The sequence below is a fragment of the Micropterus dolomieu genome, linkage group LG08 (genome assembly GCF_021292245.1).
Source record: "Micropterus dolomieu isolate WLL.071019.BEF.003 ecotype Adirondacks linkage group LG08, ASM2129224v1, whole genome shotgun sequence".
Classification (NCBI taxonomy): Eukaryota; Metazoa; Chordata; class Actinopteri; order Centrarchiformes; family Centrarchidae; genus Micropterus; species Micropterus dolomieu.
The window spans coordinates 13,886,720-13,913,313 of NC_060157.1; the positions used below are offsets into that span (position 1 = coordinate 13,886,720).

At 41.6% G+C, this 26,594-nt stretch overlaps 2 protein-coding genes across 12 annotated transcripts in view; one reads left to right on the forward strand and one right to left on the reverse strand.

Annotated features, from left to right (window-relative positions):
* LOC123975559 (amphoterin-induced protein 3-like) overlaps positions 1–26,594 on the forward strand; it is a 104,815-nt gene that overhangs the window by 20,190 nt on the left and 58,031 nt on the right. For 9 of the 10 annotated variants that reach the window (XM_046057132.1, XM_046057137.1, XM_046057130.1 and 6 more), the window contains one exon: positions 4,632–4,763. The gene's annotated coding sequence lies outside the window, so the exon portion shown is untranslated. Of the gene's footprint in view, positions 1–4,631; positions 4,893–26,594 lie in introns of those variants that run through there. The other variant, XR_006826086.1, reaches the window with a different exon arrangement.
* The window catches only part of LOC123975558 (metabotropic glutamate receptor 7-like), a 100,950-nt gene that overhangs the window by 10,382 nt on the left and 63,974 nt on the right, over positions 1–26,594 (reverse strand). For both annotated transcript variants that reach the window (XM_046057129.1, XM_046057128.1), the window contains 6 exons: positions 20,232–20,367; positions 19,484–19,638; positions 17,775–17,912; positions 15,802–16,002; positions 11,525–11,664; positions 3,766–4,701 (listed from right to left, as the gene is read on the reverse strand). In XM_046057129.1, the coding sequence (XP_045913085.1) occupies positions 3,766–4,701; positions 11,525–11,664; positions 15,802–16,002; positions 17,775–17,912; positions 19,484–19,638; positions 20,232–20,367 (1,706 nt within the window). The remainder of the gene's footprint in view (positions 1–3,765; positions 4,702–11,524; positions 11,665–15,801; positions 16,003–17,774; positions 17,913–19,483; positions 19,639–20,231; positions 20,368–26,594) is intronic.

Genomic DNA, 26,594 nt, shown 5'->3' on the forward strand with positions numbered 1-26,594 from the left:
CACAGTCTATTCATAGTTTTCAGACCAACACCGCGACTCCCCCAAAGAGACGCCGCAAAAGCAGTCAAATTTTATTTGGATCACCTTTCAAAGATATGCACACAAACCGCAAGCACACATCCAGCATTTTGGCAATGCAAAAAGTAACAAACTCAAAGTAACAGTGTCTCACTTGCATATTGGTTGGCAGGTAGTGGTAAATAACGTTTTTTTTGCCCTCCAAGGGAGTGTTTTCTTTGGAATGTGACGTCACGTGAAAACTATGAATTACTGCACTCCCTGAAGAAATACTGTCTAATTTAAATTAAAAAAAACAATCTCAAAAAGAAGCAGACAGTTTTGCAGTTGCATTGTGCATTTGAAGGTTGTATTCAGGCTGTCAAACAGACTCAGACTGATGAAAAAAAAATAATGATAGAAGCTAAAGCCTACCGATCAAAAGAGTAAAAGTGAACCACCATATCACCTGACTATTGAGAAAGAGGACAACGAGGATCAACACTGTTCCTGTACAGCTGGGTAGGTCCATTCACTATTACAATCATTAAAAAACAGAACAGTAGGACCATATAACGTTAAATTCAGTAGTAAGTTAGCTAGCATTAGCTAACTAACATTACATTCTGGATTTGTTTCAGGTTTTGGAAAGAGAATTAATCATACTTCTTCTTTCAACCTCTCTGGCTAGCGATTGTAATTATTAAGTGCCCCAGGAACAGTGTTTGACCATACCTTGGAAAAATACGGCAAAAGAAAGCTAGAAAATGACTCCTTTTACATTAGAGTCAATGGAGCGCAGCCATGAAAGTGTTAGACCTCAGTTAGAGCGAGTCCCATACTGCGCTGTGATTGGCCAGCCGTGTGCTCGGGCCATGGCTTAGCAAAGGGTCAATTGAGAGATGTGTTCACATTGTTAAGGTGTATTTCCTAATACTGGGTGACATATATTTATATAATTATTTTCTCTCAGCTATAAAGAACATAAAGTAGAAGATTTCACGTTCTCTGTGGAGAGGCGAACCACAGCGTACAGAGGCTTTCCAACAGCATTGCTGTGTGTACTATACAGAACGATACATGCAAATTGTGGCATGTTTGCTAAAACGATGTGGTAGGACTGGCTAATTTCACGCAGGTCTAATTACTATGTCTATGTCAATTAGCTTTTTAAGCCAGAAAAGTGGCCTGCCGGTGTTTATGTAAATGGCCTTGGTATATCATTTTGGCATCATATATTTACATAACATTACCCATCACCAAAGTTATTTGCATATATACATTGCACAATATTTTGAACTACATTTTGGTTGTTACCCTTGTCTAATAATTCAAACTGCAACTGTTAGAAAAAAATACAATCCGTCGTCATAATTTCTACTTTGTGGCTCTGAGTGTTGTAGAACAGCGACTTCACACTCTGATGAATAAATACAGGCCGGGGACATGTTCAACATCTATTTTCCAAAACTGAAACTGCAACCTTTCCTTCTTCCCATTACGCTTGACCAGTTTTAGCTTTTTGCCTGCAGTGTGCCCCTGGTGCAATCTGCTCGCTGTTTCAAGAATAAAACAACTGATGGGCAGGAGAATTTCACATATTATTTTCAAAAGACTCCACATCTCCACACTAAGTGTCAAGTCCAACTCCTGTCAAGTGCAGAGAGACAGGAGGATTAGAATTTGCTATTTTGTATTTTACTTGCTGAAAGCTAGAATGAGAAGTTTTTGCCAAGTATACTTAGTCATTGCTAATGATACTTGGCAGCAGAGTCTCTCTTCAGAAGGCTTGTGGGTACAGGAGACAGCTTACAAGAGCCTAAGTGGTTTCCAGATATGTATTGAGGTATGTAAGTTTTCATGACATGATGTTCTCCTTTAAGCGTGATTGAATCTTAATGGGTGTTTTACTAGAAAGTTTCTGTGCCTCAGGGAAAATGTTTCATTATATCATTATCTGTCGAACTGCAAGAAACTGTTTTGCGGTGAATAAGAGTTCTCGTGTTCAATAACAGCATCCCTTGAAAGTATTTGCTATTTCCTTAACTCAATAAGTAACATTTGCAGCCATGTAAAAACATTTTTTTGCGACTTTGTTAACATTATTTTGCGCATTGCTGAATCTGGATGCTGGTAGCTCTCCCGGTAATTAATTTGAGAGTATTGAGTAGTTAACTGGGCACATGCAGGTGTACAGGAGGGGGGATGCTGTGTGATCTTTTGTTACCGCTTTTGCATGGCTTCCCTCAACATGAGTTTGAATGCGCAAAACAGGGGGGAGGCGCAGGTGTGGAAAATAAGAAAATAAATCTTCTGATATTGAACAACCTGAGATGACAGAGATTATTTTAATTAACGTGGGTGTTCACCCACATCTGCACCGACTTTTGTATTGCGTACCAATCATTTTTGTGAAGGATACTTATGAGCCAGTAAATGCAGTCATAGCAGAAACAGATGTTGTGAGGAATGTGTGTTCATACAGTACACTTGCATACACTAAGCTGAGATAAAGGATAAGATAGCTTCACTTCACCTTAACTACACTACAGCTATTGCAAAGCATGTTATAAAGACATGCAAAGGCACTTCTCACTAGCTAGCCGTGGCTGGGGAGTAAGCAGAGATGCACCCACAAATGCTATTACGCCAGGAAGCTGTGGTATGAACTGGAGGTGAGTCTAAGGCAAGACCGTTTGTGGAGAAAGAGTTAACTGCATAAAGGGGGAAGATAAACACATTACTGCCTCACTAGTCGCCGTGAGTAACATAATGAACTCCTAATCGCTGCTGAGGGTGTAATTCATCTATGAAATCAGCAGCAAATTGAGATGAGGAAAATCAGTTTCTGATCCATCTCATGCAGTAGCTTAGCAGGAAGGATATTGAACGGCATGCCTCTCAAAAGGTTAGGAGTAACACTTTCCTGTCAGCATCGATATTCTGTCAGTGGAAAACTTCCCCTCTGCTCCGTCTTGTACACAAGGCCTGCCAAGCAGCACACGCAGCTTGTGAGTCCGGCAGATAAATGCGTCTGTATTCAGCCTATGCCCTGGTTAGATAAGCAATGACTAGTGCATCAGGTCAGACTGTCATATTCTCAATCAACTCCAGCAGCACCCAATGTCAGACGCTTTGGTGAGTAGCAGCTGTCAAGAGATGTGTTGAATTGAACTTCTATGTACCCCCTCCCTGTTTCTCTCTGCCTTCCTCCTCCTCAAACTCCTCAACCCACTTGCCTCCCTCTTAAGAATAAAGCATAATTGTAAATGTTGAGCCCTAAGCGTGAGAGCTAAGATAATAGCATCTTGATCTGCCGGCACCCCCGTCCATATCATTCCTCAGGCATTTCAGGATTCTGGTGTTTAACATCAACCCTTCCTCCGCCTTTATATGCTTATTTCTGTGGTGGTCCTAGTGTGGTTTGCAATGCACATCGGAGCCATGTGAATATGAAATCAAAAGAAAATGAACCCATAACTTGTACAGTCACTAAAAGTGTGTGTGTGTGTGTGTGTGTGTGTGTGTGTGTGTGTGTGTGTGCGCGCGCGCTCCCTTTATGTACTGTGTTTTCATTTTGTATTTGCACAAAAATGCATGTGCGCATATGTTTGGACAAGATAAAAACAGGGCGGAAGGAATGAAAGGGAGGGAATTTGTGAGAGCAGGGGGAGAGACAGACAAAGAGAAAGGGTGGTGTGAGAGAGAGAGAGAGAGAGAGAGAGAGAGAGAGAGAGAGCGCGCACACAAGAGAAAGAAATGACTCACCTTCTCTGCCGACTGGGCTGTGCCAAAGAAAATCGGGATGAAGGCCAGCCAGACTATGCAAGTGGTGTACATAGTGAAGCCAATGGGCTTGGCTTCATTGAAGTCTTCTGGTACATCCCTTGTTTTGATGGCATAGATAGTGCAGGTCACCATCAACAGGATGCTGTAGCCCAACGAGCAGATTATCTGTAGGTCTGTGATGTCACACTTCAGCACACCACGGGCCAGCATGGGGTTAATGGTTTTCTGCTCATCATAGTCGACTATGGTGTTCGGAGGGTCCACAGCGAACCACACCAGCACACCCAGCAGCTGCACACAGATCAGACTGGACGTGATGGCAATCTGGGAGGTGGGACTGATGAAACGCGGGGCCGTGACCGTCTGCTTGCCCTGCTCGAAGATCCGATAGATACGGTTGGTCTTGGTCAGCAGGGCGGCGTAGCTGATGCACATGCCCAGGCCCAGGAAGATCCTCCTGAAGGCACACACAGCTACGTCAGGCTTGGCAATCATGAGGAAGGTGATGATGTAGCACAGAAAGATGCCAGTTAGCAGCACGTAGCTCAGCTCTCGGCCCGACGCCCGCACAATGGGCGTGTCGTTGTAGCGTACGAAGGTCGCCATGACGAAGATTGTGGCGATGATACCAAGCATGGCCAGGAAGACGGGGATAATTGCCCACGGGGAGTGCCACTCCAACTTGACAATGGGGATGGGCTGGCAGGCAGTTCTGTTGGGGTTGGGCCTCATGTTGTAGGCACACAGTCTGCAGGAAGTCTCGTCGTACTGGTACTGGTAGCCATCGCATAGCTCACAGTGCCAGCAGCACGGCATGCCCTTTACCCTCTTCTTCCTCTCTCCAGTTTTGCAGGGCAGACTGCAAACAGATATGGGCACCTCCTGCTCCCCATCTGGCCACTGAAGCTCCTCCAGCTGGGAGAGAGATGAGACACAGCACAGGAAGAGAGGATTAGCGACAGAGCGATAAGCCAGAGGTATCACTGTATATGAGAAACCATGTGTATATTGAAAAGTACCTGAATCACACATCATTCATATACTGCTGGAGGACAACTTATTAATTGGCCACTAATTACTATATTATGATTCTCATGAAGTTACATTCTTTGCAAACAGCTGAAAAAATTTAAATGTAGTTGGAAAAAACAAAGATTAACCTAATATAGTACATCTTCTCAGCCAATTTCGTAGAGGGATTGCCTTTTGTAATACTTGCAAGTAATTTAAATCACCATGGCAACGGAGCTTACGTTTTTTCAGTGAAATAAAAATAAAGGAATGTAAAATGCTAAAGACATTATGTTTTAATACAGGAGCCAGTGAGGTATGAAATATGTGATGATAAGGAAGGAGAATGGGTTTTGGGATTGCAAAATGCCTCTTTTAGACTTTGCAGAGCTATTTCTATTTATGATCTTGTCATCAAAATGAAAAGTGCAGTATACCGACGCCTTGAAGAACTATCTGAAACTCCAATCCGAAAAGGCCCTGAGGTGTTTCATGATTTAAGCTCAAACTGTAGTCTCAACACACAAGTCAGCTTTAAAAAAGCAATGAAGAAATGGAATTTTTTAGGGCTCCTACATATTTTGTTAAGGCGCGCACACACACAAAAAAAGTTCACATAATACTCTGACCTGATCTTTTGATTTATTATGACAGTGTACTGATCCATGGCTTTTAAAGCACCAGAAGATTAAAGATACTGCAACATGGTTTAGACAGTTTCACAGTAATATACGGCATAAGCCATGTAACCAAAATAAATCAGTTGGAGTCCAGCAAACACAAAGACACAAAAAACAGGACCACATTCTAGTGGTATAATTATTAAACTGATTTATTTTTATTGTCTCCTAAAACTGCCCAGCTATGACAGATTTAAAAGGTGCTTTGAGACAATGAGTGCGGAACAACCTACATTAAAATCTGAATGGCATGGTGTAAAACTATATTGGAAATGAACAGGAATTCATTCTGTAGCGTACCTTGATATGAAGTGAATTCATGACTTAAAGGTACACTGTGGAGTGTGTGATTTCTAGAAGCACTATGGAGCAGTTTTCTTTTGGAGAACATCCCCGTTTTGTTTGTCTCGTGTGTTCACAAGGACACACATGCACACACACGCCAGTGGTGGGTGGGTGGTAGTGAAAGTAGTGTTTCCCATAATTAGACTATAATTTGGATAATTATCAACACTGACCGCCATGTATTGATTTTCACATTTTTTACTAGGCGTGTTTAAAATCCTATTTGATTGAGGAGCTATATTCGCGCAGCACTTCCTCGCTCGCTCCCTCTTTCTCTTTCTCTCGTGAACACCGCTGCACAAACCTGTCCAACGCTGTCATTCTGTGGAAAACACTGGAAAGTAATATAGTAACGTAGCGAGTAACGTAACTAGTCACTTTTATCACCCAGTAATAAGTAAAATAATAATATTACTTTTTTAAGGAGTAATAATTAACTAGTAAAATATTACAATTTCTGAGTAAGTTGCCCAACACACTGCGTAATACACAGTCCTCCAAAGGTTTCACACTATTCCAACGATCTACAAGGTGGCAGTAATGCGCCAAGAAAAACAGCAATGTGCCAACAATGAAGAGGAAGAGAAAGACCTAGTAAACATTACATGCATTTATTTGCAGCTTTGCAAACATTTTATGAGGAAGGAAATGCATTCAACATGTTTGTTAGACTTTAAAGAGACACTCAACATGTTTTAGTTGGTTACACTCAATGTAAACATAACTTTTTTTTTGTTTACTAGAAAACAGCCAGTGCACCTTTAAATGACTAGTCTGACATTTTGGGAAATACTCTTCTCTACTATACTCTTCTTGCTGAGTATTTGATGAGAAGATTGATACAACTTTCATGTCTCTCTGTTAAATATGAAGCTACAGCCAGCAGACGGTTAGCTTAGCTTAGCATCAAAACTGGAAGCAGGAGGAAACAGCTAGCCTGGCTCTGTCCAAAGGCTATAAAACTCCCCCTACCAGCACCTCTAAAACTCTCTAATTAGCGTGCTATATCTTGTTTGTATAATCCGTACAAAAACCGACCGCTGGTTTCCTGCCAATGTCCCGGTGACTGCTAGACTTCAGTAGTCTGGCACATAACCCCTCTTGTAAAACCACCACAGATTAAACAAACTAATATAACAAAAATATAACTATGTACCTTTTTTTCTTCACTACTCATGTTTTCTTTTCTGTGGTGTGAACCTGGAAATTCTCAATGACAAACCGCTGTCTCACCACTTATGTGTGCTGTACACTCATATAACTCACATTACTCTTTAATGTAAAGCAGATATAAAAAACTCCACCAGGTACAAATATTATCACCTACAGCATGAGTCCAGCTAAGGATACAAACAGCATCACCCCCTCCAAATGCCAATAATTGCAGATACAGAGCACCACCTTTGCAGCACATACACACACACACATCTACAGTGTGATTGCGTTGTGTGTACCTGTATGACAAATGTGTTGTTTCGGTGGTGTCTGGGTAGATTATCATCTGCCATTTATCTGGGGGCATGAAGGTGTCATTTGTTATTTGGACAATGAAAGGTGCTCTCTGGAAAACCTCCCGATTACACAGAGTGTGGAAACAGTAATGAGCTCTGTTGCCATGGAGACCAGAAGCAAGATTTCTGACACCTTGAACTCATACGGCTGCCATAGTTTTAATTTGGGTTTTGCTTTAGATAGTCAATTTTACAGTTAATTTAAGCTTTTGTGAGCTGGAACAGCGTTAAGTTGTACTTCTTTCCGGATGATCCCAAAGTGCATCAGGATGCTCATTCCAAGGAAACCTTTAAATTAGATGCCTCTTTATGAGTTACTGAACAAATAGTTATTGCATTGGTATATAATTGGATTGGTTGGTAATCACACTAAAGCAGAATGAAGCACAAATCTCCAGCAACAGACGTTGCTCCACCTGCGCTATCAAATCCATTCAGTTGAGTTTAATTCTTGTGATCCAGAGAGCCATTATGCAAATGTTAACTCATCTCTATGTAAATGTCATGTCTTTTTTTTTATCTGAGTTACATAGAAATACATAGAAATTCCAGCTCAGGTTTGATACAGTATGTGCAATTTCAAACTATGTTTCCCTTGAAATAAAATCAGTATCTTTATTGTCCACATGAATCACCCAAGCCTATTCTTGTGTTGTGACAGTGAGATCTATTACAGTGGCTGCAAACCAACACCTTGCATTAAAAAAAGCAGCACAGCAGCTGACTCCAGCTCTTCGCCCAACACTGATATTAGATGGTATTTTATGTAGGTGAATTAAAGTCATTTAAAGTTGTAAGCCTTAAGATTTCAGTCCTGATTGATTTGGCAACACCTCTAGTTTCTGGTGGTAACAGGAAATATGGTTTAATACTACAGGTCCCGGAATTCTGGGGGCAGCAAAACAAACGATTGTTGTTTTAATAAAGAAGTCAGGCAGTAATTTGCCATTTTCCATCATTCTGTGAGCAACCGTGATCTGATTTTAAGCTGCACACGGCATGAGTCTGCAAACAGCAGGGCTCAGTGAAAGGAGCTGGTTACCTCGCTGAGAAGTTGGAGGTATGCTGCCTGTCGCCTGCAGCTCTTCATCTAACATCTCACTGTGGCTGCTTCGTCTTGTTCCATTACTCCCTGCAATATTTCATATTGATCTGCTCTCAAAAAACTTTCAGAAATGACCATTGTCTTGCCACATGTTGATCTATAGCGGTATGTGTTTAGCTCATTGACAAACCCATTGTATTTCCTGTGACATCATAATTCAAGTTAACTCATGTTTCACCAGTTAAATGCATTTAATGTGAAGCTGCAGCAGTAGGAAATGTTTGGTTTGCATTAGCAGTAATTTAATACAGCATTTCCCCCCTGGGAATCTCACCATTGACACCAAGTTTGTAATGCTGTAATGCTGCAAATATATATATATATATATATACACTGCTCAAAAAAATAAAGGGAACACTTAAACAACACAATGTAACTCCAAGTCAGTCACTCCTGTGAAATCAAACTGTCCACTTAGGAAGCAACACTGATTGACAATCAATTTCACATACTGTTGTGCAAATGGAATAGACAACAGGTGGAAATTATAGGCAATTAGCAAGACACCCCCAATAAAGGAGTGGTTCTACAGGTGGTGACCACAGACAGTCACTTTTGAATGCTGGCGGTGCTTTCACTCTAGTGGTAGCATGAGACGGAGTCTAAAACCCACACAAGTGGCTCAGGTAGTGCAGCTCATCCAGGATGGCACATCAATGCGAGCTGTGGCAAGAAGGTTTGCTGTGTCTGTCAGCGTAGTGTCCAGAGCATGGAGGCGCTACCAGGAGACAGGCCAGAACATCAGGAGACGTGGAGAAGGCCGTAGGAGGGCAACAACCCAGCAGCAGGACCGCTACCTCTGCCTTTGTGAAAGGAGGAGCAGGAGGAGCACTGCCAGAGCCCTGCAAAATGACCTCCAGCAGGCCACAAATGTGCATGTGTCTGCTCAAACGGTCAGAAACAGACTCCATGAGGGTGGTATGAGGGCCCGACGTCCACAGGTGGGGGTTGTGCTTACAGCCCAACACCGTGCAGGACGTTTGGCATTTGCCAGAGAACACCAAGATTGGCAAATTCGCCACTGACGCCCTGTGCTCTTCACAGATGAAAGCAGGTTCACACTGAGCACATGTGACAGACATGACAGAGTCTGGAGACGCCGTGGAGAACATTCTGCTGCCTGCAACATCCTCTAGCATGACCGGTTTGGCGGTGGGTCAGTAATGGTGAGGGGTGGCATTTCTTTGGGGGGCCGCACAGCCCTCCATGTGCATGTGAGGTAGCCTGACTGCCATTAGGTACCGAGATGAGATCCTCAGACCCCTTGTGAGACCATATGCTGGTGCGGTTGGCCCTGGGTTCCTCCTAATGCAAGACAATGCTAGACCTCATGTGGCTGGAGTGTGTCAGCAGTTCCTGCAAGAGGAAGGCATTGATGCTATGGACTGGCCCGCCCGTTCCCCAGACCTGAATCCAATTGAGCACATCTGGGACATCTGGGACAACGCCACGTTGCACCACAGACTGTCCAGGAGTTGGCGGATGCTTTATTCCAGGTCTGGGAGGAGGTCCCTCAGGAGACCATCCGCCACCTCATCAGGAGCATGCCCAGGTGTTGTAGGGAGGTCATACAGGCACGTGGAGGCAACACACTACTGAGCCTCATTTTGACTTGTTTTAAGGACATTACATCAAAGTTGGATCGGCCTGTAGTATGGTTTTCCACTTTGATTTTGAGTGTGACTCTAAATCCAGACCTCCATGGGTTGATAAATTTGATTTCCATTGATAATTTTTGTGTGATTTTGTTGTCAGCACATTCAACTATGTAAAGAAAGGAGTATTTAATGAGATTATTTCATTCATTCAGATCTAGGATGTGTTATTTTAGTGTTCCCTTTATTTATTTTGATATATACACTCAATACTTTCATCAGTGGGCTGTAGGCTCAATCGCCATTGTGTTCCCTCATTCAGCGAGAGATAATCACTTGAAAAATGCCTCATCCATGTTGTTATCCCATGGGTTCTACGATCTTTTGGATATGCGAAAAAATTGTCAAATAGCTTACATTTTCACACATTTTCCTATTAAAATCCTTCTGTTTTCCTGTAAAGTACCCGGCACTTCCATATGATTTATTTTGCTCCCTTGGGTGTACCCTCCATCTGACAAAATCATAGATTTGGGATCATAGATTGAGAGTTTCATCGTGTACCATTCAACCCACAGGAAAGCTACAGAGCACAGGGAGTAACATGGGAGGTGTGTATTTGGGTGTCAGTTTCTAACACCATCAACATCCTCAGCAGCTCTCTGCTGCCAAACACTGAACATATATGGTCTGACACTTGTGTCAAAAACATGATCTTCCTCTTCCTCCCACTATTCTTCAGTCAGTGAAGTTGAGAGGAAGAGTGATCTCTAACATCGGAGTAACATCATTGTCTGCTTTCTTTCTGCTTTCTTGTTTTTAATGTTGAACTCTCAAATCAAGTCTTTGCTGATGTTTTAGTCCTGCCCTAACATCCTTTTACAGGTGGAAACATATCAAACCCCTTTTTTAACAGCATACAAAATGTGACAGAATAAAATTACCACATTTTATCCTCCCTTCACACACTGATTTTAAAATCCGCTGTTGCTTTAATTGCTCTTTTTTTCTCAATTATGAATATAAACATTTGTCTTATTAAATACAGTCTAAAAGTAACTTTCTGTAGGACTTTCATTAGTAGGCAACACATCAACCAAAATGTGTGTGTGAACATGTTTTATTGTTCATTGTTGGAAGAAAATATTACTCTGGTAGAATTTTGAATATTTATCTTCTGAGCAAAGAGTAACACTTACTTTTTTCTTGCTAAATTACACAAACAGATTTGTTTTTCGCACCTAAACTACATCAATTAGACTGAAAGAAAAAACATGTCTGCACCTAAGCTCTCACCACGTTTCAAATGCAAATAATCTGCACTCCCTTGTCACATAAGAGATTTCAATTTTGGAAAACACAGAAAGTCTTCACGCTCGCAAACCATCAGCATCGTTGAGCCTTGACATCCTGTTTAGATACGAGCATTTAAACAATATTTGACATTGTGTGTCTGCTGTCTGTGTTCCCGGTGCAAATAAATTGTCATACCCTGAGCTGGAGGTTCTCCACCCACTGTCCTACCACCTTATACTCTGGGATGGAAGAGTTGGTCATCTGGAACTGGAACAGGTCATAGCGTCCTGGAGCATCGCCGTTCTTGTTAAACACAACAGAGGTGCCAGCACTGCCTGTACAGAGCGAGAGAGAGAAAATGCTACAAAAGGACAGCAGGATAGAAAAGTGTTAGACGCTGGTGTGACAGGGCACATCACCTCTTCTCATAAGAGAAAAACATGAACTTTTAACCTCATGCCTCTTACTGTGTGGTGGCCTACATGGACAACACAAAGGACCACAGAGTGCTTGAGTCTGCTCCTCCCAGTTAGAACCCCTAAACACAATGACCTGTATCTTAAACCTTTATAATAATCACACACAGGAAAGCAAGCTCCCTACTGACCAATATAGCACTTCCTCACCTGCTTCCGATGCATCATCACAGTGCAATGGCCACAGGACATATATCTTTTCACATTCAAAACATGGTTAGATAATGTGGACTCTCAGCTGTGCTATATTATTAGGAGTTCCCTGCTATTTCAAATGCACACACACCCCTGTGTGTAAAGTCATTCATTTCAGTCTCAGAGTGGACAACAACAGGAGATGTAGGGAGGATACACAGGTCAGCCAAAGCATCATACGGTCCCCATCTGCTCTCAGTGTGTAGCAGCCTGTCTCAAGCAGAGCCCTGAATATCTCACTAATTAGCTCAGAGAGGACTGCGGACACCTGAAACCTTATGAGGAAAAAAATGGCTATTTGTGCGAGCTCTCAAGCCTGTGAGTTGAGTCTACACAAGTACATGTGTGGCCGTGTGCACATCGCTCAATAATACGAATCTCATGACTACGTGAGTGTGTGCAAGGAAGTGTGCTGATGCAGCTGTCAGTCAACAGCAGATCTCCCTTGCAGCAGTGAATGCTGAGTGGCATTAATGGGAAAAACAGTTGTACTTTTTTTTTAATAAATGAGGTCTGCATTGTTGATGAGGTCATTTTTACATCCCACAGTGCTGAGAGAGAATGAAAAACTGCTGCATTTTACAAGTCTGTTCACCTTGGCACTGCATACACTAGCTCATAAGCACGAATGGAGATACCATTTTTGAAATGGGACGGGGGGAGTCTGATGACACTTGGCATGGGAATTAAGTACTTTAATAGCTCTGGCTATAAAAAGTGTTGAGAAAGGACCAGGAGCATGTGTCCAAAACACTTTTGGGAACATGTTGTCTTTTGTATCTAGAACAGAGCTTGTGGCTTTTGGATGGAAGGCCACTGCGCCTTTTCCTTATTTTCAGCCAAAAGGGAATTTCATCTCCCTCCAGTTTTTTTGTTTTTCAAGGACATTTGTCATTGAACATTCTACAAAAGTTTCAGGCCAAAAGGACTCTTGTAAAACAAGAAAGGCAGGGAGCAAGAGAAAAAGCCCATTTCAGGCGACAGAACAGGGGGCCATTCTAAGAAAATATTGTGGACAAGCGCCTGCACTTTGCTTTTTTGAATTTGTGACACCATTGTGCATTACAAATGTCAGTTTATAAGACCTTAAGTGGCCATTTCCATGTTAATGGAGAGCCACAAATCCCTCACTATCTGCTGTTATGCAAAGTGCTAGCACATATATTCCACATTAACAATACAGACATGGCACCGCTGGAGTCGTTTGACCCATCGGTCTTTCTGTTTGAAAGTGGAACGCTAATTCATGGATATCCATGTGTTTGCACAGAACGTGATGCAGGATGGGTGTTCAGAATGAATTCAAGTGTACTTGGAAAAAGCCCATAGTTAAAACTCTCTAAATATGAAAACCACACTGAAACTCGGTGGGTGGCAGTCACCGTCCTGGCACTTCTGCTTCCACCAGACAGACAGCGGGACTTGTTGACATTGTGTATAAAGATGTTGACAAGGTATTGAATCCAGTGAGTCAAAGCTGTGACAGGGTTACCATTCTTACTCCACGCCCCAGCAAAAACATGCACAAATAAACAAACAAAGTCATTCAGTAAAGTGACATGAGTGATTGGGCACTTGGCGCTCTTCAGCTTTAGAGCAAATAATTAAGTGGCGTTTCTGTGTGTGCAGATAAAAAGGCATTCAAAATTCCTTTGTATTTTCTATTGTCTGATATTTTCAAGGGAACAAAATGGTCTGTGTAGACTCCTTAGTGTGGGCGCTGTCTAAGATGAAAGATTTATGCATTTGCATGTGGCTCTGAACTAAGACATGACAAAAGTGCACCGCTGCTGTGCTGTGCTGAGCAGTGTGGGTGGACTGGGGATCCACTGCTGTGTTTCTCTCGCATCATTATTCTCTCCTTATTTTCTGCCTCTCACTTTTCAGCTCTGTGACTCCGGCGCAGTGGGGAGATCAACAAAGGAGGCTTACGCTCACAAACATACATTAGCAGTGGCACATACACAGGATAATGTGCATGGTTCCAGTCTAAATGCAATAAGGGCCAGTGAGATATGCCTGAGCCACAACAGAACAACCTTTGCCTATCAGTAAAAAGGGCTGAAAATATAATAGCAAGACAGGAAGAGGTAGAGGAGATAAAGAAGGTAGAGATCTTATTTTTTTGCTCAGGTGAAATGAACCTCTTTCTTTGTCAATGCAACACTGAGGTAAATATTTTTCGGAAGCTGAAAATCCAGAAAAGTCAGCGCAGGCCCAAATGCTTATTGGGAGTGGACAGATTCTTAATCCCATGCATGAATCTGTACTTAGTTAAGGTCTCCTTGAAAATTTCAGGCAATTGCATATATTCTGTATCTTTAGTTCCACCTTAAAATCTGAGGGCTTCTCGCCTGCTGGAACTCTGCTGCCATAGCGACAGTGTTGGAGAAAGGCAGGAAGCTCTTTAGCCTTTAGCTCACTGCTTTCACACGTTTTTTACACAAGTAATTGTAAAGAGTTAGTCCCCCAGTTAAACATGTTGTTTACACTGATCAACAAAAAAAGAGCAAACTTTTTATTGGATCATTATAATTTTAGATCATGATGTTGCCCGTTATATTTCTAATCTGTTAAAGGTGATATTCTATATTTTTCTTGTTGTCAAAAAATCCCTAGAAAAGACAGAAACCAGTAATGAATTGATCATACTAAATATTGTCCGTGTAGCCAATGCCTGATACAGTTTATTCTTCTGTTCCACAGACTTCCATTCTTGTCTAAAAACGATTAAAACACATCAGAAAACACATCCGTGCACTGGCTGACATGTTCCTTCATTATGATAACATCATGCTCCGAAATACTCACTAGCGCAGCAAATGTGTATTAATACGCAGCTGAAAAGAGTCCCAAACTAATGCACTATTTGCTCCTGTTTGAGTAATGTTTGCTAAAAACTGCAGCGTTGCAGATATGTCTATCCCAGTAAAGTACATACAAGTCCAATTCCCGATATATAAAACATCATACTTAAGAAAATGACAAAGAGCTGGGTCCACCTCTAAAACTGGGCCAGTTCTGTAAGAAGATTACGCTGATTCCTCACTTTAAACAGCTGAATCTTATCTAGAACATTTTGCAAAGACACAATGTACTTCAGAAGAGCCTTTTATGATCACTGGCTGACATACATGCCGGCACATTTGTAATGACAAAGGTTTATCTTGTTTTAAACTCATCTCCCATTCGGCTGTCTTCCTTGACTCACTTCTGCTTTTCAGAGTAGTTGTCATTAATAGCTATTTGCCATTAATTGTTAAGTATCTTCCACATCACTTTCTGTACAGGGCTGAATAATGTATAGGTTCAAGTACTGGTCAACCCATAATACACCACACGGGCACAAAATAGTTCACAGATCCAGAAAATGTTGGGGAATTTGAGCTATGAATGAAATGTAATGTTAATACAAATTGTAGCCTGCCCACAAGCAACTGCAGAAAACAGAGGAGGTGGTATGTATTTAAAACCTATTTGCATACTTTTCATAGTCTGAAACTGAGATGACCCTGGCTCTTCTGTCCACAATTTGTTTTTTTCTCTAAATTACATTGTATATTGACACAGGAAATTGGTGAGAAAGCCTGTATAACTTGCCTAGTTTAATGAGCTCATACCTCAGCACAGACTCCTTAAACTCAAGTCAGGGTCAGTTATATTACTAGCGTAATGCTAACATTAATGCACTATGGTTAGCTTGCTACAAATGTGCATTTTTGGGGCAATTTGAAACGTGCCCTCAAGTTTAAAACTATTATTTTGCAAGTGATGTGCAGACTTTTACAATGTGTCACTCACCGTTGAAGCTGGTGTTACGTATGTACTTCAGCAGAGTCTTTCCTTCAGCAGACTCCATTTGTGGACAAACGCCAGGGTGATCGGGACACAAGTCCCTCTGCATGTTGTGAAGAGCGTGGGCCATAGCGTACACTGCGTCAATCACAAACTGCACTTTCCCTTCCTGCTCGTACTTGGCGTCAATCTTGATGCGCTCCTTGCCTGAGGGAAGAAAAGGAAGAAGAGGACTTTTAGCCAAAGACACCATGAGCCATTAGACATTACACCCTCTCAGCACTATTTCATCTCCAGCTTCATTTGTATTCCTCCGTTTACCATTTGCTGCCAGTTAGTTCAGTTTTGATTTTGTATGAATTACACCTAAAGGGACAATGTGGCATCAGAAATAAGAAGTGGAAAATATCAAGCTGAGCTGTGAGACAAAGTGTTTGTGACAAATACAGCAGACTCAGATTGAATTATGCGGTGCATTTCAAAGTAATAGTGTGGTAAGAACCGATGAAGATCACCATAAAGTTTAGTAACATACTCTTCTACAGTAGCTTCCTGCTCTTTTAAATCCTCCTTCCAGTGCACTGCCATTTCACTATGGGCTGGCGTAATGGTTTTGCCTCATGCTGCTGATACACCGCTCGAATATGTAATGCACAGCATGTGCTGGATTTTTTGTGTTTGTTACAAACTGAATTAGCTATTTTATACTCCAGGTAGACGAAAGCTGCATTTCAAAGAGTGAATGAAAATTATAACAACAGAAAGACTCCTATTACTTTTAATAATAATAATAATAATAATAATAATCATCATCATCATCATCATCATCATATTATAATAATGAAGCTCCCAGTAAACAAAAAGGCATTGTCAAGGAAATAACTACTGAGTACTGAAAGCCAATTTTCTCCTTATTGGAGGAGGATATGATGTTAATACAACACATATAAGAATGTGGGAGACGTGCATAAACTGAAGGAGGTCAAAAGCAATTGGTGCTGACATTTCAGCCCATTTCTCAGAACTTAACATACATTTCAGCCCACACATAACCTTTTTCCTTTCCAGAGCTCTGCATAGGGTGCTAAATGGACAGTCTGTGAATGCAAAAACTTCCCGTTTGTATTTAACATTCATAAATATTGGCTTGGCTTGAGGTATAAAAAGAGAGAGAGAGTCATTTTCGGTGAAACTGAAGAAAAGAGAAAAGACATTTACAGTCATTTTACAAAGGGTTTGTGGGGCTCGCTAAATGAACGAGCATCTTCTGTCTTTGACGTATGACAAAAGTCGACAAACAGGTGATTATAAAGGAAACGAAATCCTTCAGCAAACAGTCATTTGTGTCATACTTCCATTACCGTCATCACGTATGCAAGCAAGATTAAAACAGCATCCCACATAACAGATATCATCCTTGTAGATGAAAAGTGCCGCACAATGCCTGCCACACCGTTGGCAGGCAGAGTTTAGGTAGTGCGAGCATGCATCACTGTTAACAACAACACTATACTGACAGTATTTACTTGGCTTTTTGTCATTTTCTCAGTAATTTCCAACCTAAATAAAGTGCACTCTGGCTCTGTGCAGTTAGTACCCATGGCACGACTCTGTAGAGCTGTCAAGGTGACTGGGTTAAGGGGGAATAGAGAGAATATGGGATTTAAGTGTTACAGGACATTAGCCACAGGAGCAGACGGTCTGTAACTGTAGTATGACTAAGACACGTGGTGCATTATTATTCTAATAATAAACTCTGCCTGTCCTGCACCCGCTGGGTAGAAACACCTGGTGTTAGACTTTCTGGCTGTGCCGCAGACAAGAGGGGATGAAATAAAACCCCAACAGTATATCTGCAGCCTATAATGCGAACAAAAGGTCAAGTTCACATCAACCTGACATAGGAGGGTGAAAATATGCATAATCTATTAGTGTATTACAGAAATGTTCCTACTTTGTTCATGTCAAAACCCATGTACCTGTGCATTTACGGCTGGTATCCTCTCTCTTTGAGGCGCTGAGGAGCCTGCAGTCAAAGTTTTCCTCCCAAAATTCAGCAAACCACACGTTCCTGCGATTGTTCTCCAGGGTGAGTGCAGAAAAGTATTCATCAAATCCTGGCAAAAGAGGAAAGAGGAGAATGGTTCAGTTCCGGACCAATTATCAACCACTTCAAACCTGGAGGAAATAAAGCGAAACTTGTGCGGCAGAGTGGCGCTGGCCGCTAGGTGTTTGAAGCACACCAGCAAGCACTACTTCATCAGAATTTGACCACGCTGGTTCCTCTTCCTCTCTAGCCCCATAGAACATTAATCACTTCTTTCATCTAGGAAATTACATTAATTAAAAAACAGGATGCATAATAAATAACGCAGGGATTGTAAGTGGTGCCGCAGCCCAGTGCCTCAGGCTACGAGGTCCTGTAGGTGCTGAACAGGTTTTCTTCACTTCATAAAATCCATTACCATAGCAATGGATTGAAGGCATGATGTATAGCTTGAGACTCATTTCAACAGGACTTAGGTGCCTGTATGAAGCATTAGCTAGAGGAGAGATAACTTGCTGCAACAAAGGAAAAAGAATGCCTGTATGCCGAAATTTGTTCTCTTGTTTGTGCATCTTTACCACCCAATGTGGGTCAGGAAACTGCGCTGGGACAAAACTTGATTCATGGTGCAGTATTGTTTTTTTTACCTAGTTACAGAAACACAGTATTCTGTCTTGAGAATAATCTGAATTTCACATTTCGGTGTCTCTCTTTCTGTCTCTACTCTCTTTTATCCGGTCATATCATGGGTGGAGGTGATAATGGCTAATCAGAGCTGAATGACTCAGCTGATTTTCTTTTCTAACGACCATCAATGATGCATGGTGGATTAATAATATTCTTGCTGCCTCCAGAGTATACATTTGTCCCGGCTAGACCTCCTCTAATTAAGGAAAACTTCATAAAATTCAATGTCTCAATGTAATGATGAGTGGTTATTAGGTTTGTGACACTGTACAGAACTTTAAATAGATGGTACATGCTGAGAATATACTATTCCTGCGGTGAATTTATACATGTCCTGGCAAATGCAGCAGTATTATTTCCTCGTTTTCCTCCTTTTGTCTTGTGGGTAGACTTATTTAAGCTACAGCTGTAAAGAGAAATCCACCCATAAGTTTAATGAGAGTAAAGGCTAAAGACTAAATTAAAGCTTTTTCTCAGAACAATCATGTGGTGCCCCTTTCAACAATGACACAGCAGATACCACATATACCCATTTTTGTTCAGACAGCAGGCTGCGAAGTAGTAAAACCACACTGATGAATGCAATATCTAATAAAATCTAGGTAGCCTAAGTAGCCAATTTGTCCAAACTGACTTTAGTCTGGTCATGCACAACCCACAGCCAAATACAACAACAAGGGCATACTTGTTCTCTGAGGATTGCTGAATGTCATTCTGAGAAAAAAATTATCGACTGAAAATTATCGACTGAAATAGAAATAGATGAGGTAGGGGGAAATGTGTGACCAACAAAAACTATATTAAAATATCTCTTTAAATGCATTGAATGTCACAGATGTTTGTTTATCTAAAGATGTTAAAGGGTAACTTAAGTATTTTTCAACCTGGATCCTAATATGACCATGTTTTGTATATACAGTATAAGTATACATGTGTGCACCAGTGTGTGCGTACCTGCAATGGAGGACCGTTTGGGCAGTATAGTGACTGCTCCCACCGCTACATCCTCGAGCTGGTGGATCGGGCTGCTCTTGGCCCCCCAGCTGTCAGATCCAATCCAGAGGAAATGGCCCACCTGATTGGCCCTCTTGGTGGCATTGAGCACTCCCCTGCAAGGACATCCGTGAGGGAATTAGAGTGAACAAGAGGTGTGCGCAATCTAATATCTATTACACAACGGCCCAGCTAGCTTTAAGGAGTTGTTTGGACATTACAGCTCTGTCATGTACAGTTCTTCAGTGTATCTCATTAAAGGTGAGAGGTAAAGGAAAACTTAAGTATGTGTTAACTGGTATGTGATTTGCGTTACGTTGAGCAAAGATTTTTTTTAATTTAAAGATAACAGAAGGAGTAGCAGTCAATCTCTATGTCAACTTATCTTCTCTTTTCTTTTACTACTTTTTTACTTCTGGATTCTTTATTCTGAATTAACAGGGAGTAAATGCTTCTTGACAACACTCCCATGGGGCATTGTAAATGAAACAATATCTCTGTTGCTTTGTTGTGATCTGTATTCCCACTTTTCCTCTGAGGCATGCTTTTGTTTGTGTTGTTGGAGGTGTGTTTGTGTAGCACGCATGGTAAATCTGTGCCTCTAGCCTGTCTGCAGGAGCTGCTACTCGGAGATTAAAGACCTCAACATGGCAAGTCATCAACGCGCCCGAACAACACTGATGAAGCCAGAATGTGCTGCACTCCTCACCGTATGTCTTCTTCACTGGCAAAGATGATGACTGCCCGCGAGTGCTGCGTTTCCAGCAGTTGTTGGATGGCTTTGTCGTAATCCTCCAGCTTGGGGTTGTGGGGAATTTTCAAAGACTGGGCGATGCAGATTCCACCTTTTTAATGGGAAAGGAGTAAGAAATGATGAGGCCTCAGGGATGATCTCATCCATTCACTCACCCTCATACACACAAAAGCCCTGGGTTATTATTGCTGTTTTTTTCCTATGGAAATGCAAAACATCTGAACACAATAGTGAGATTTGATGATGCTGTCATGCTATAGAGTCTAAATGATAGTCTTGTAGTGCATACATTTACATTTTGGCAATGATCTGAAAACCACAGAGCATGCAATATAACACTCAAACTGAGCACCAGAGTTATTTCACAGAGTGAGAGAGTTATAAACATATCAGCTATAACAAATTCAATATTACACAACATAAAGCTACAGATTTCATATTATGGATTTGGAAATCCAACAGCTTGCCATTGACTTTTCATTTAAAGTCTCTTGTTGGACCCTGAACCAATCAGATAGCACAGCCGGCAATAACAAACAAAGAGGATATTAATACTGACAATAAATCATTCTCAGACAGGTCACCACTAATGAGTTTGTACAGGGATGAAGGGTACTGATTGCTTCTGTGTGTTGCTAAATAGTTGCCAGATATCTGGCACAGTATATTATCACAATTGGCGTTTAGCAGTTTGGTAGATATTGTTGTCTTCAGGGTTATACTCAACAGCTCATTATCGGGTAGAGAAGCAAAGTGATATCTTACATAACGAAACAATGGAGGAAAAAAAATAGTTTTGCTTCACTCTTGTGTGGTAATTATAGGTGTGGAGGACAAGCTAACCTTTGAGGCATTTTGAATAAACAGATAATATGATCAGCTGAGCGAAAGAACATCCTAACTGCTGTAGGCCTGGGTTTGAGGCAGCCGCCTGTGTCCTGAGTCAACAACAAAGCTCTACCCAAACCAATTAAAATTTCTCCCACTTAAGCATTTTAATAGCCTACCCAATAACCTTTCAGTTTGAGTTTCCCTGAGTAGACAGAGAAATGGAAGGAATCTCCTAATTGCCAGTCTCCTCAGGCTCATTACTTTGATATAAACAGCTTTTAACTGGCAGATCACACATCTCCAGTCACGGTTTACTGTGGTATTTCTATAGGCAGAAGATAGCAAAATGACAACTGCTGAACCCCCTCTTAACTATTCATTTTTCAAATATCAGCAGACAGAATTAGGAATATTTTGTGATACGAGAAAACATCCTGCATGTGCAAAAAGACCCCCTGGGATGACTGCTGTTATCCTCCCTAAGTGGACTAAACATAAAAATGGCGATCCCGCAAATGGCCTAGGGTTTGTGGTATCCTGTTAAAGTGAAATGTTCTTGGTGTCATTTGTGCAGAGCAGCCAGCATTGTAGGTCTCTAAGGGATGGCTCTAAAGCTCTGTTTCAGCACAGAGATTTCAGTTAATTCCAGACAGAAAGCCTTCAGTGTGACACACTTCCTGGTTTCTCTTATAAAAAACTCTAGCCCTGTATAATATCTGATTCTGGTGTATTAGTAGCACCTTTCAGTTCCAGGGGGCAGTATGCCTACAGGTAAGTGTCACACACAGATAAATTCAAGAGAGGAAAAAAATAACTTTTATTTCCTGCAGAGAACTTCAGTCTGATGAAAATGCATTAACTACATTATGACAAAAACCTTGCGGGCTTGTGTGGAGAGTTATAATGGTATAACAGTCTTGAACAGAGATATATTGCAGGTCAAAACAGTCAATAATACAGACAGAGACCACAGAAGCCACTGATGAAGATAAGAAGCATTTGGAGCAGATCCCATCTTCACAGAGAGAGCACCAGCACTGAATATTCTGCGGGCTCAAGAGTGCTCTAAAGGCTGCGGACCGGCGGTTGTGCAGCAATGGCTAAATTATTAAACGCCTGCAGAACACCTCATCTGTCAGTCAGTCAGATGGTCAGTCAGTTAGTCAGGAAAGGCAAACATGATGGAAATGCAAGTATTATATCTGTACTTTCAGAGCAGCCCGCTGTGGGCCGGACCGCCTTCACTTGTCACTGGAAGGCATTGTGTGACATGAAAGAGTACTTGACTCAAACAGTGAGTTTATAGAAGAGCCGATTGTCTTTCCTAGCTGGAGATGTGTGATTTGAGACAGGTGAATGTCAGACTCCTGCGAAAAGAGAGTGTTTTACTCCAACTCGTTAAAGTCTTATCCAAAAAATAGGATGTACAGTAATACTGTACCTCTCATGCAGCGATTGACTAGCGGGAGGTGAGAAAGTAAGCAGAGTTTGAACTTACAAAAACTGTAACGTACGCTCACAGGCCACTTTATTAGGTAAACCTGTTCAATTGCTTGTTGACACAAATAGCTAATCAGCCAATCACATGGCAGCAACTCATTACGTTTAGGCATGTAGATGTCTGGAGTATTTCAGAAACTGCTGATCTACTGGGATTTTCACGCACAACCATCTCTAGGGTTTACAGAGATGGTAGTTGTGTGGACGAAAATGCCTTGTTGATGTCAGAGGTCAGAGGAGAATAGGCAGGTTTGAGATGACAGAAAGGCAGTCATTACTACCAAGGTATGCAGAATACTATCTCCGAATGCACAACACATCGAACCTTGAAGCAGATGGGCTACAGCAGCAGACACCACACTGGGTGCCACTCCTGTCAGCTAACAGGAAGTTGAGGCTACAACTCACACAGGCTCACACTGGACAGTTGAAGATTGGAAAAACGTTGCCTGGTCTGATGAGTCTTGATTTCAGCTGCAACATTCAGATGGTCAGGTCAGAATTTGGCGTAAACTACATGAAAGCATGGATCCATTCTGCCTTGTATCAACCATTCAGGCTGGTGGTGGTGGTGTAATGGTGTGGGGGATATTTTCTTGGCACACTTTGGGCCCCTTTGTACCAACTGATCAACGTTAAATGCGACAGCCTCCCTGAGTATTGTTGCTGACCATATCCATCCCTTTACGACCACAGTGTACCCATCTTCTGATAGCTACTTTGAGCAGGATAATTCACCACGTTACAAATCTCAAATCATCTCAAACTGGTTTCTTGAAACATGACAATGCGTTCACTGTACTCCAGTTTCAAAGTCTGAGACTGCGCGCCTCCCCTCAGACAAAGCTTGGGAAACGGCGCCCCCCCAATACATCTTTAGTTTACTTGGTAAGTTTCGTTCAATTACTGGATGCTTAAGGCAAGGATTATACTTAGGGTCGCTAAGTTATGATTATTTGATCCCATAGACACTCAACATTTGAGCCAAAATAGCCTAATATTGCTGTTTGACATAACTTCTTAATACACCAAATAGTTTTAAAAAAGGTCTGTCCTAAGGCATTTATTAGTTTCTGACTCTGATGAACTACTGTATCTCTGAACTCTCACACATGTAGGCTATTCTATGTGATCTCCTTTTGATAAATAATTCAATAAGTAATGTAATATTGTTTCACTTCCATTCACTGTTTCCATAAACTGTTTGGAGCCTCTGTAGGGAGGCACAGTTCACACTTTGAAAACCCCTGCTGTACTTCAGTGACCTCCACGGTCACCAGATCTCAGTCCAATAGAGCACCTTTGGGATGTGGTTGAACAGGAGATTCGCCTCATGGATATGCAGCTGACAATTCTGCAGCAACTGAATGATGCTTTCATGTCAATATGGACCAAGGTCTCTGAGGAATGTTTCCACCACCTTGTTGAAAGTATGCCACGAAGAATTAAGGCAGTTCTGAAGGCAAAAGGGGGTCCAACCCGGTACTAGCAAGGTGTACCTAATAAAGTGGCCAGTGAGTGTATGTCTTATACTTTTATATTAAGATTTAATATTTTATATTTAAATTTCTCTGAACAGCTACTTTTGCCTTCTGATGTGGTTGGACAACATGTCGTATGAGCTAGTTTGTTTCAAACATAACAGTGTACGGTCAGTGAGGAGAGTGAAGAGAAAAAGTAAGTTTGTCCTAAATATATTATCTAAATATTCAAAATGTTGAATTTCTGCTTACATTAGAAGTGAGATGTGCTGGTTTGTGACCCTGAAGTTAAGTTAACATAATATCAAAACTATATGCAACGTGAACCCCTACCCTCTGCCCCACATTTGATTAATATATCAAAGACAGTTTAATGATCATGATGGCTAAATTCATCAGCCTCTTGGAAGTTCTCCGCTTATCTGTCTGAGTGCCATAGGTCATGCACTACATTAACTGCTTCAATTATTCATCCTCAATGTCCTCGGTTCTGAAAATGCACTCGAGGGCGAGGAATCCAGCTTCGCCATTTTGCTTAGTGAAATACAAATCCTTTTAAATTAGTGGCTCTTGATGGATTCGACCCACCGCCCGCCGACTCAACACCCTCCATACCCAAACCTCCCAGGGATCCATAATGCTGCAAAATCACCTTCGCAGTCAAAAGGCAGACCTGCTCCCTCCAGTCTCCCTGACTGACATGCAGCTGATATTCATATTCTACATCTGTGTGCCCTTCCATATCTTGTGCATCTTTCCACCATCAGTCTGGGACCTGACAATGTCGAAGGGTCACGCACAAGTATCGTGGTCTATTTTACAGTGTTTACAGATGCATCGGGCTTCCTCCCCAGGCCTCTCCTACTACTGCTAAATATGAGTGCTATACTTTACTGGCAGATTTTGTTTTTCCCACACAGCTCAGACTTGATCTGAGAATGCATCGTGTTGGCAACTTGATGCAATCAATTCCACAGTGATACTTTGTGGGAGGTTTTCCTCAAATGCGAGTCGTTTTATCAAATGAGAAAACTGAACTCCATCGCTCTGGCCTGAGTCCAGACAGACACAGAAAAATACAAACAAGATTCATCTCTGCCAGCTTCACCTGGAGCCAGGATGAAGGTGCACAATGGAACAGTGCCTAAACAGGGGAGAGGGAAAAAAAGGAAAAGAATAGAAAAACCCCCAGAAGAGATCAATACGGGCTGACCATCATTCCAGTCTCAGCTTGGAGTAATGGGTAGCCATATTGCATTATCCCACTAGATGGTTCTCCTTGAAGTGGTGAAGCGAGAATCCTACTAATGCATCTAACATTTCACTGCAATCAAACAGGACAGCCACAAAAATCATCTCGAGGCCTTATGGATCAACTTTCAGGGATGCTGCAACAACATCCACCCAACAGTGTTGTGCAGTTTAGCAATATAAATACAATAATGTGTATTAAATACATCTACTCACACCACACTTCCATATTCACTAAGATGTTTGCTTCTTATTCCATTCAGTCCATTCTAGTCAGTCCTGGTGCAGAACCGGTGCCTTTGAATGAATCCTGTGACTGCTATTATATAATTAATGTGTTTATTAAAGATAGGGTGCCTTGGGTACTGGAGGATTTTATTTAGAGGAAATAATTCCCATTTGTATATGAATACAAAATATTGCAAAGTGACTGCAGCTCAGAACCAACCAGGATGAGTCAACAACAACAATGGCTTATGATTTCATACTCCTTATGTAGCTGTTCAAGACTCATAACAATATAAGTGTGTTTACTGCTCTTTGCTTAAGAAAAAAAGGAACATCAGTGGATGCATCAGAGAAAACCAGCTGAAAGAAGTTGTGTTTATCACAGGATATAAGATGAATTGAAACTTCTAAAATAAGCCTAAAATCAAGGCTTTTTCTTATTTGTTTCAACACAGGCTGCTTTCTCTCTTTCTCTCTCTCTCTCTCTCTCTCTCTGTCTCTCTGTCGATGCAAATTATCCAGCCACAAACAGCTTCTTAAAGTTTTAATGAGTGATCACACTGGACATGAATGCGCACAGATAAAATATTCATGCATGCAGGACTTCTGATCGGTGCCTGTGGGATTTCATTAGCTTTCCTCATTTTAGCCGCGGTTTCCGCACATTAGTGTATTAGAAGAGACAGAGATCACTCCCTGCAGATTTGCAGGAAATGGACTGGGATCTATAGAGGTCGAGGTGAGAAGTAGAAAAATACTTGTATGTATGTGCTGTCATGAATCATGGAGGGTAATTTTTCCAGCCCAGGTAACATTCCCCTTAAAGTAATTATTTCACAAAGAAGGGAAAGGGATTGGGGTTCTGAACACACCGCTATTTCCACCTCTTGTGCATTAAAAAAAAACGTTCTTGCAGTCATGGTCAAGACATGATCTTGCAGAAATACTGCAGCAACAACTGGGAAGTCTCTACTTCACAGCTCTAAAGCATAGCACAGCAAACCACATGATTTGACAAAGATAGCCA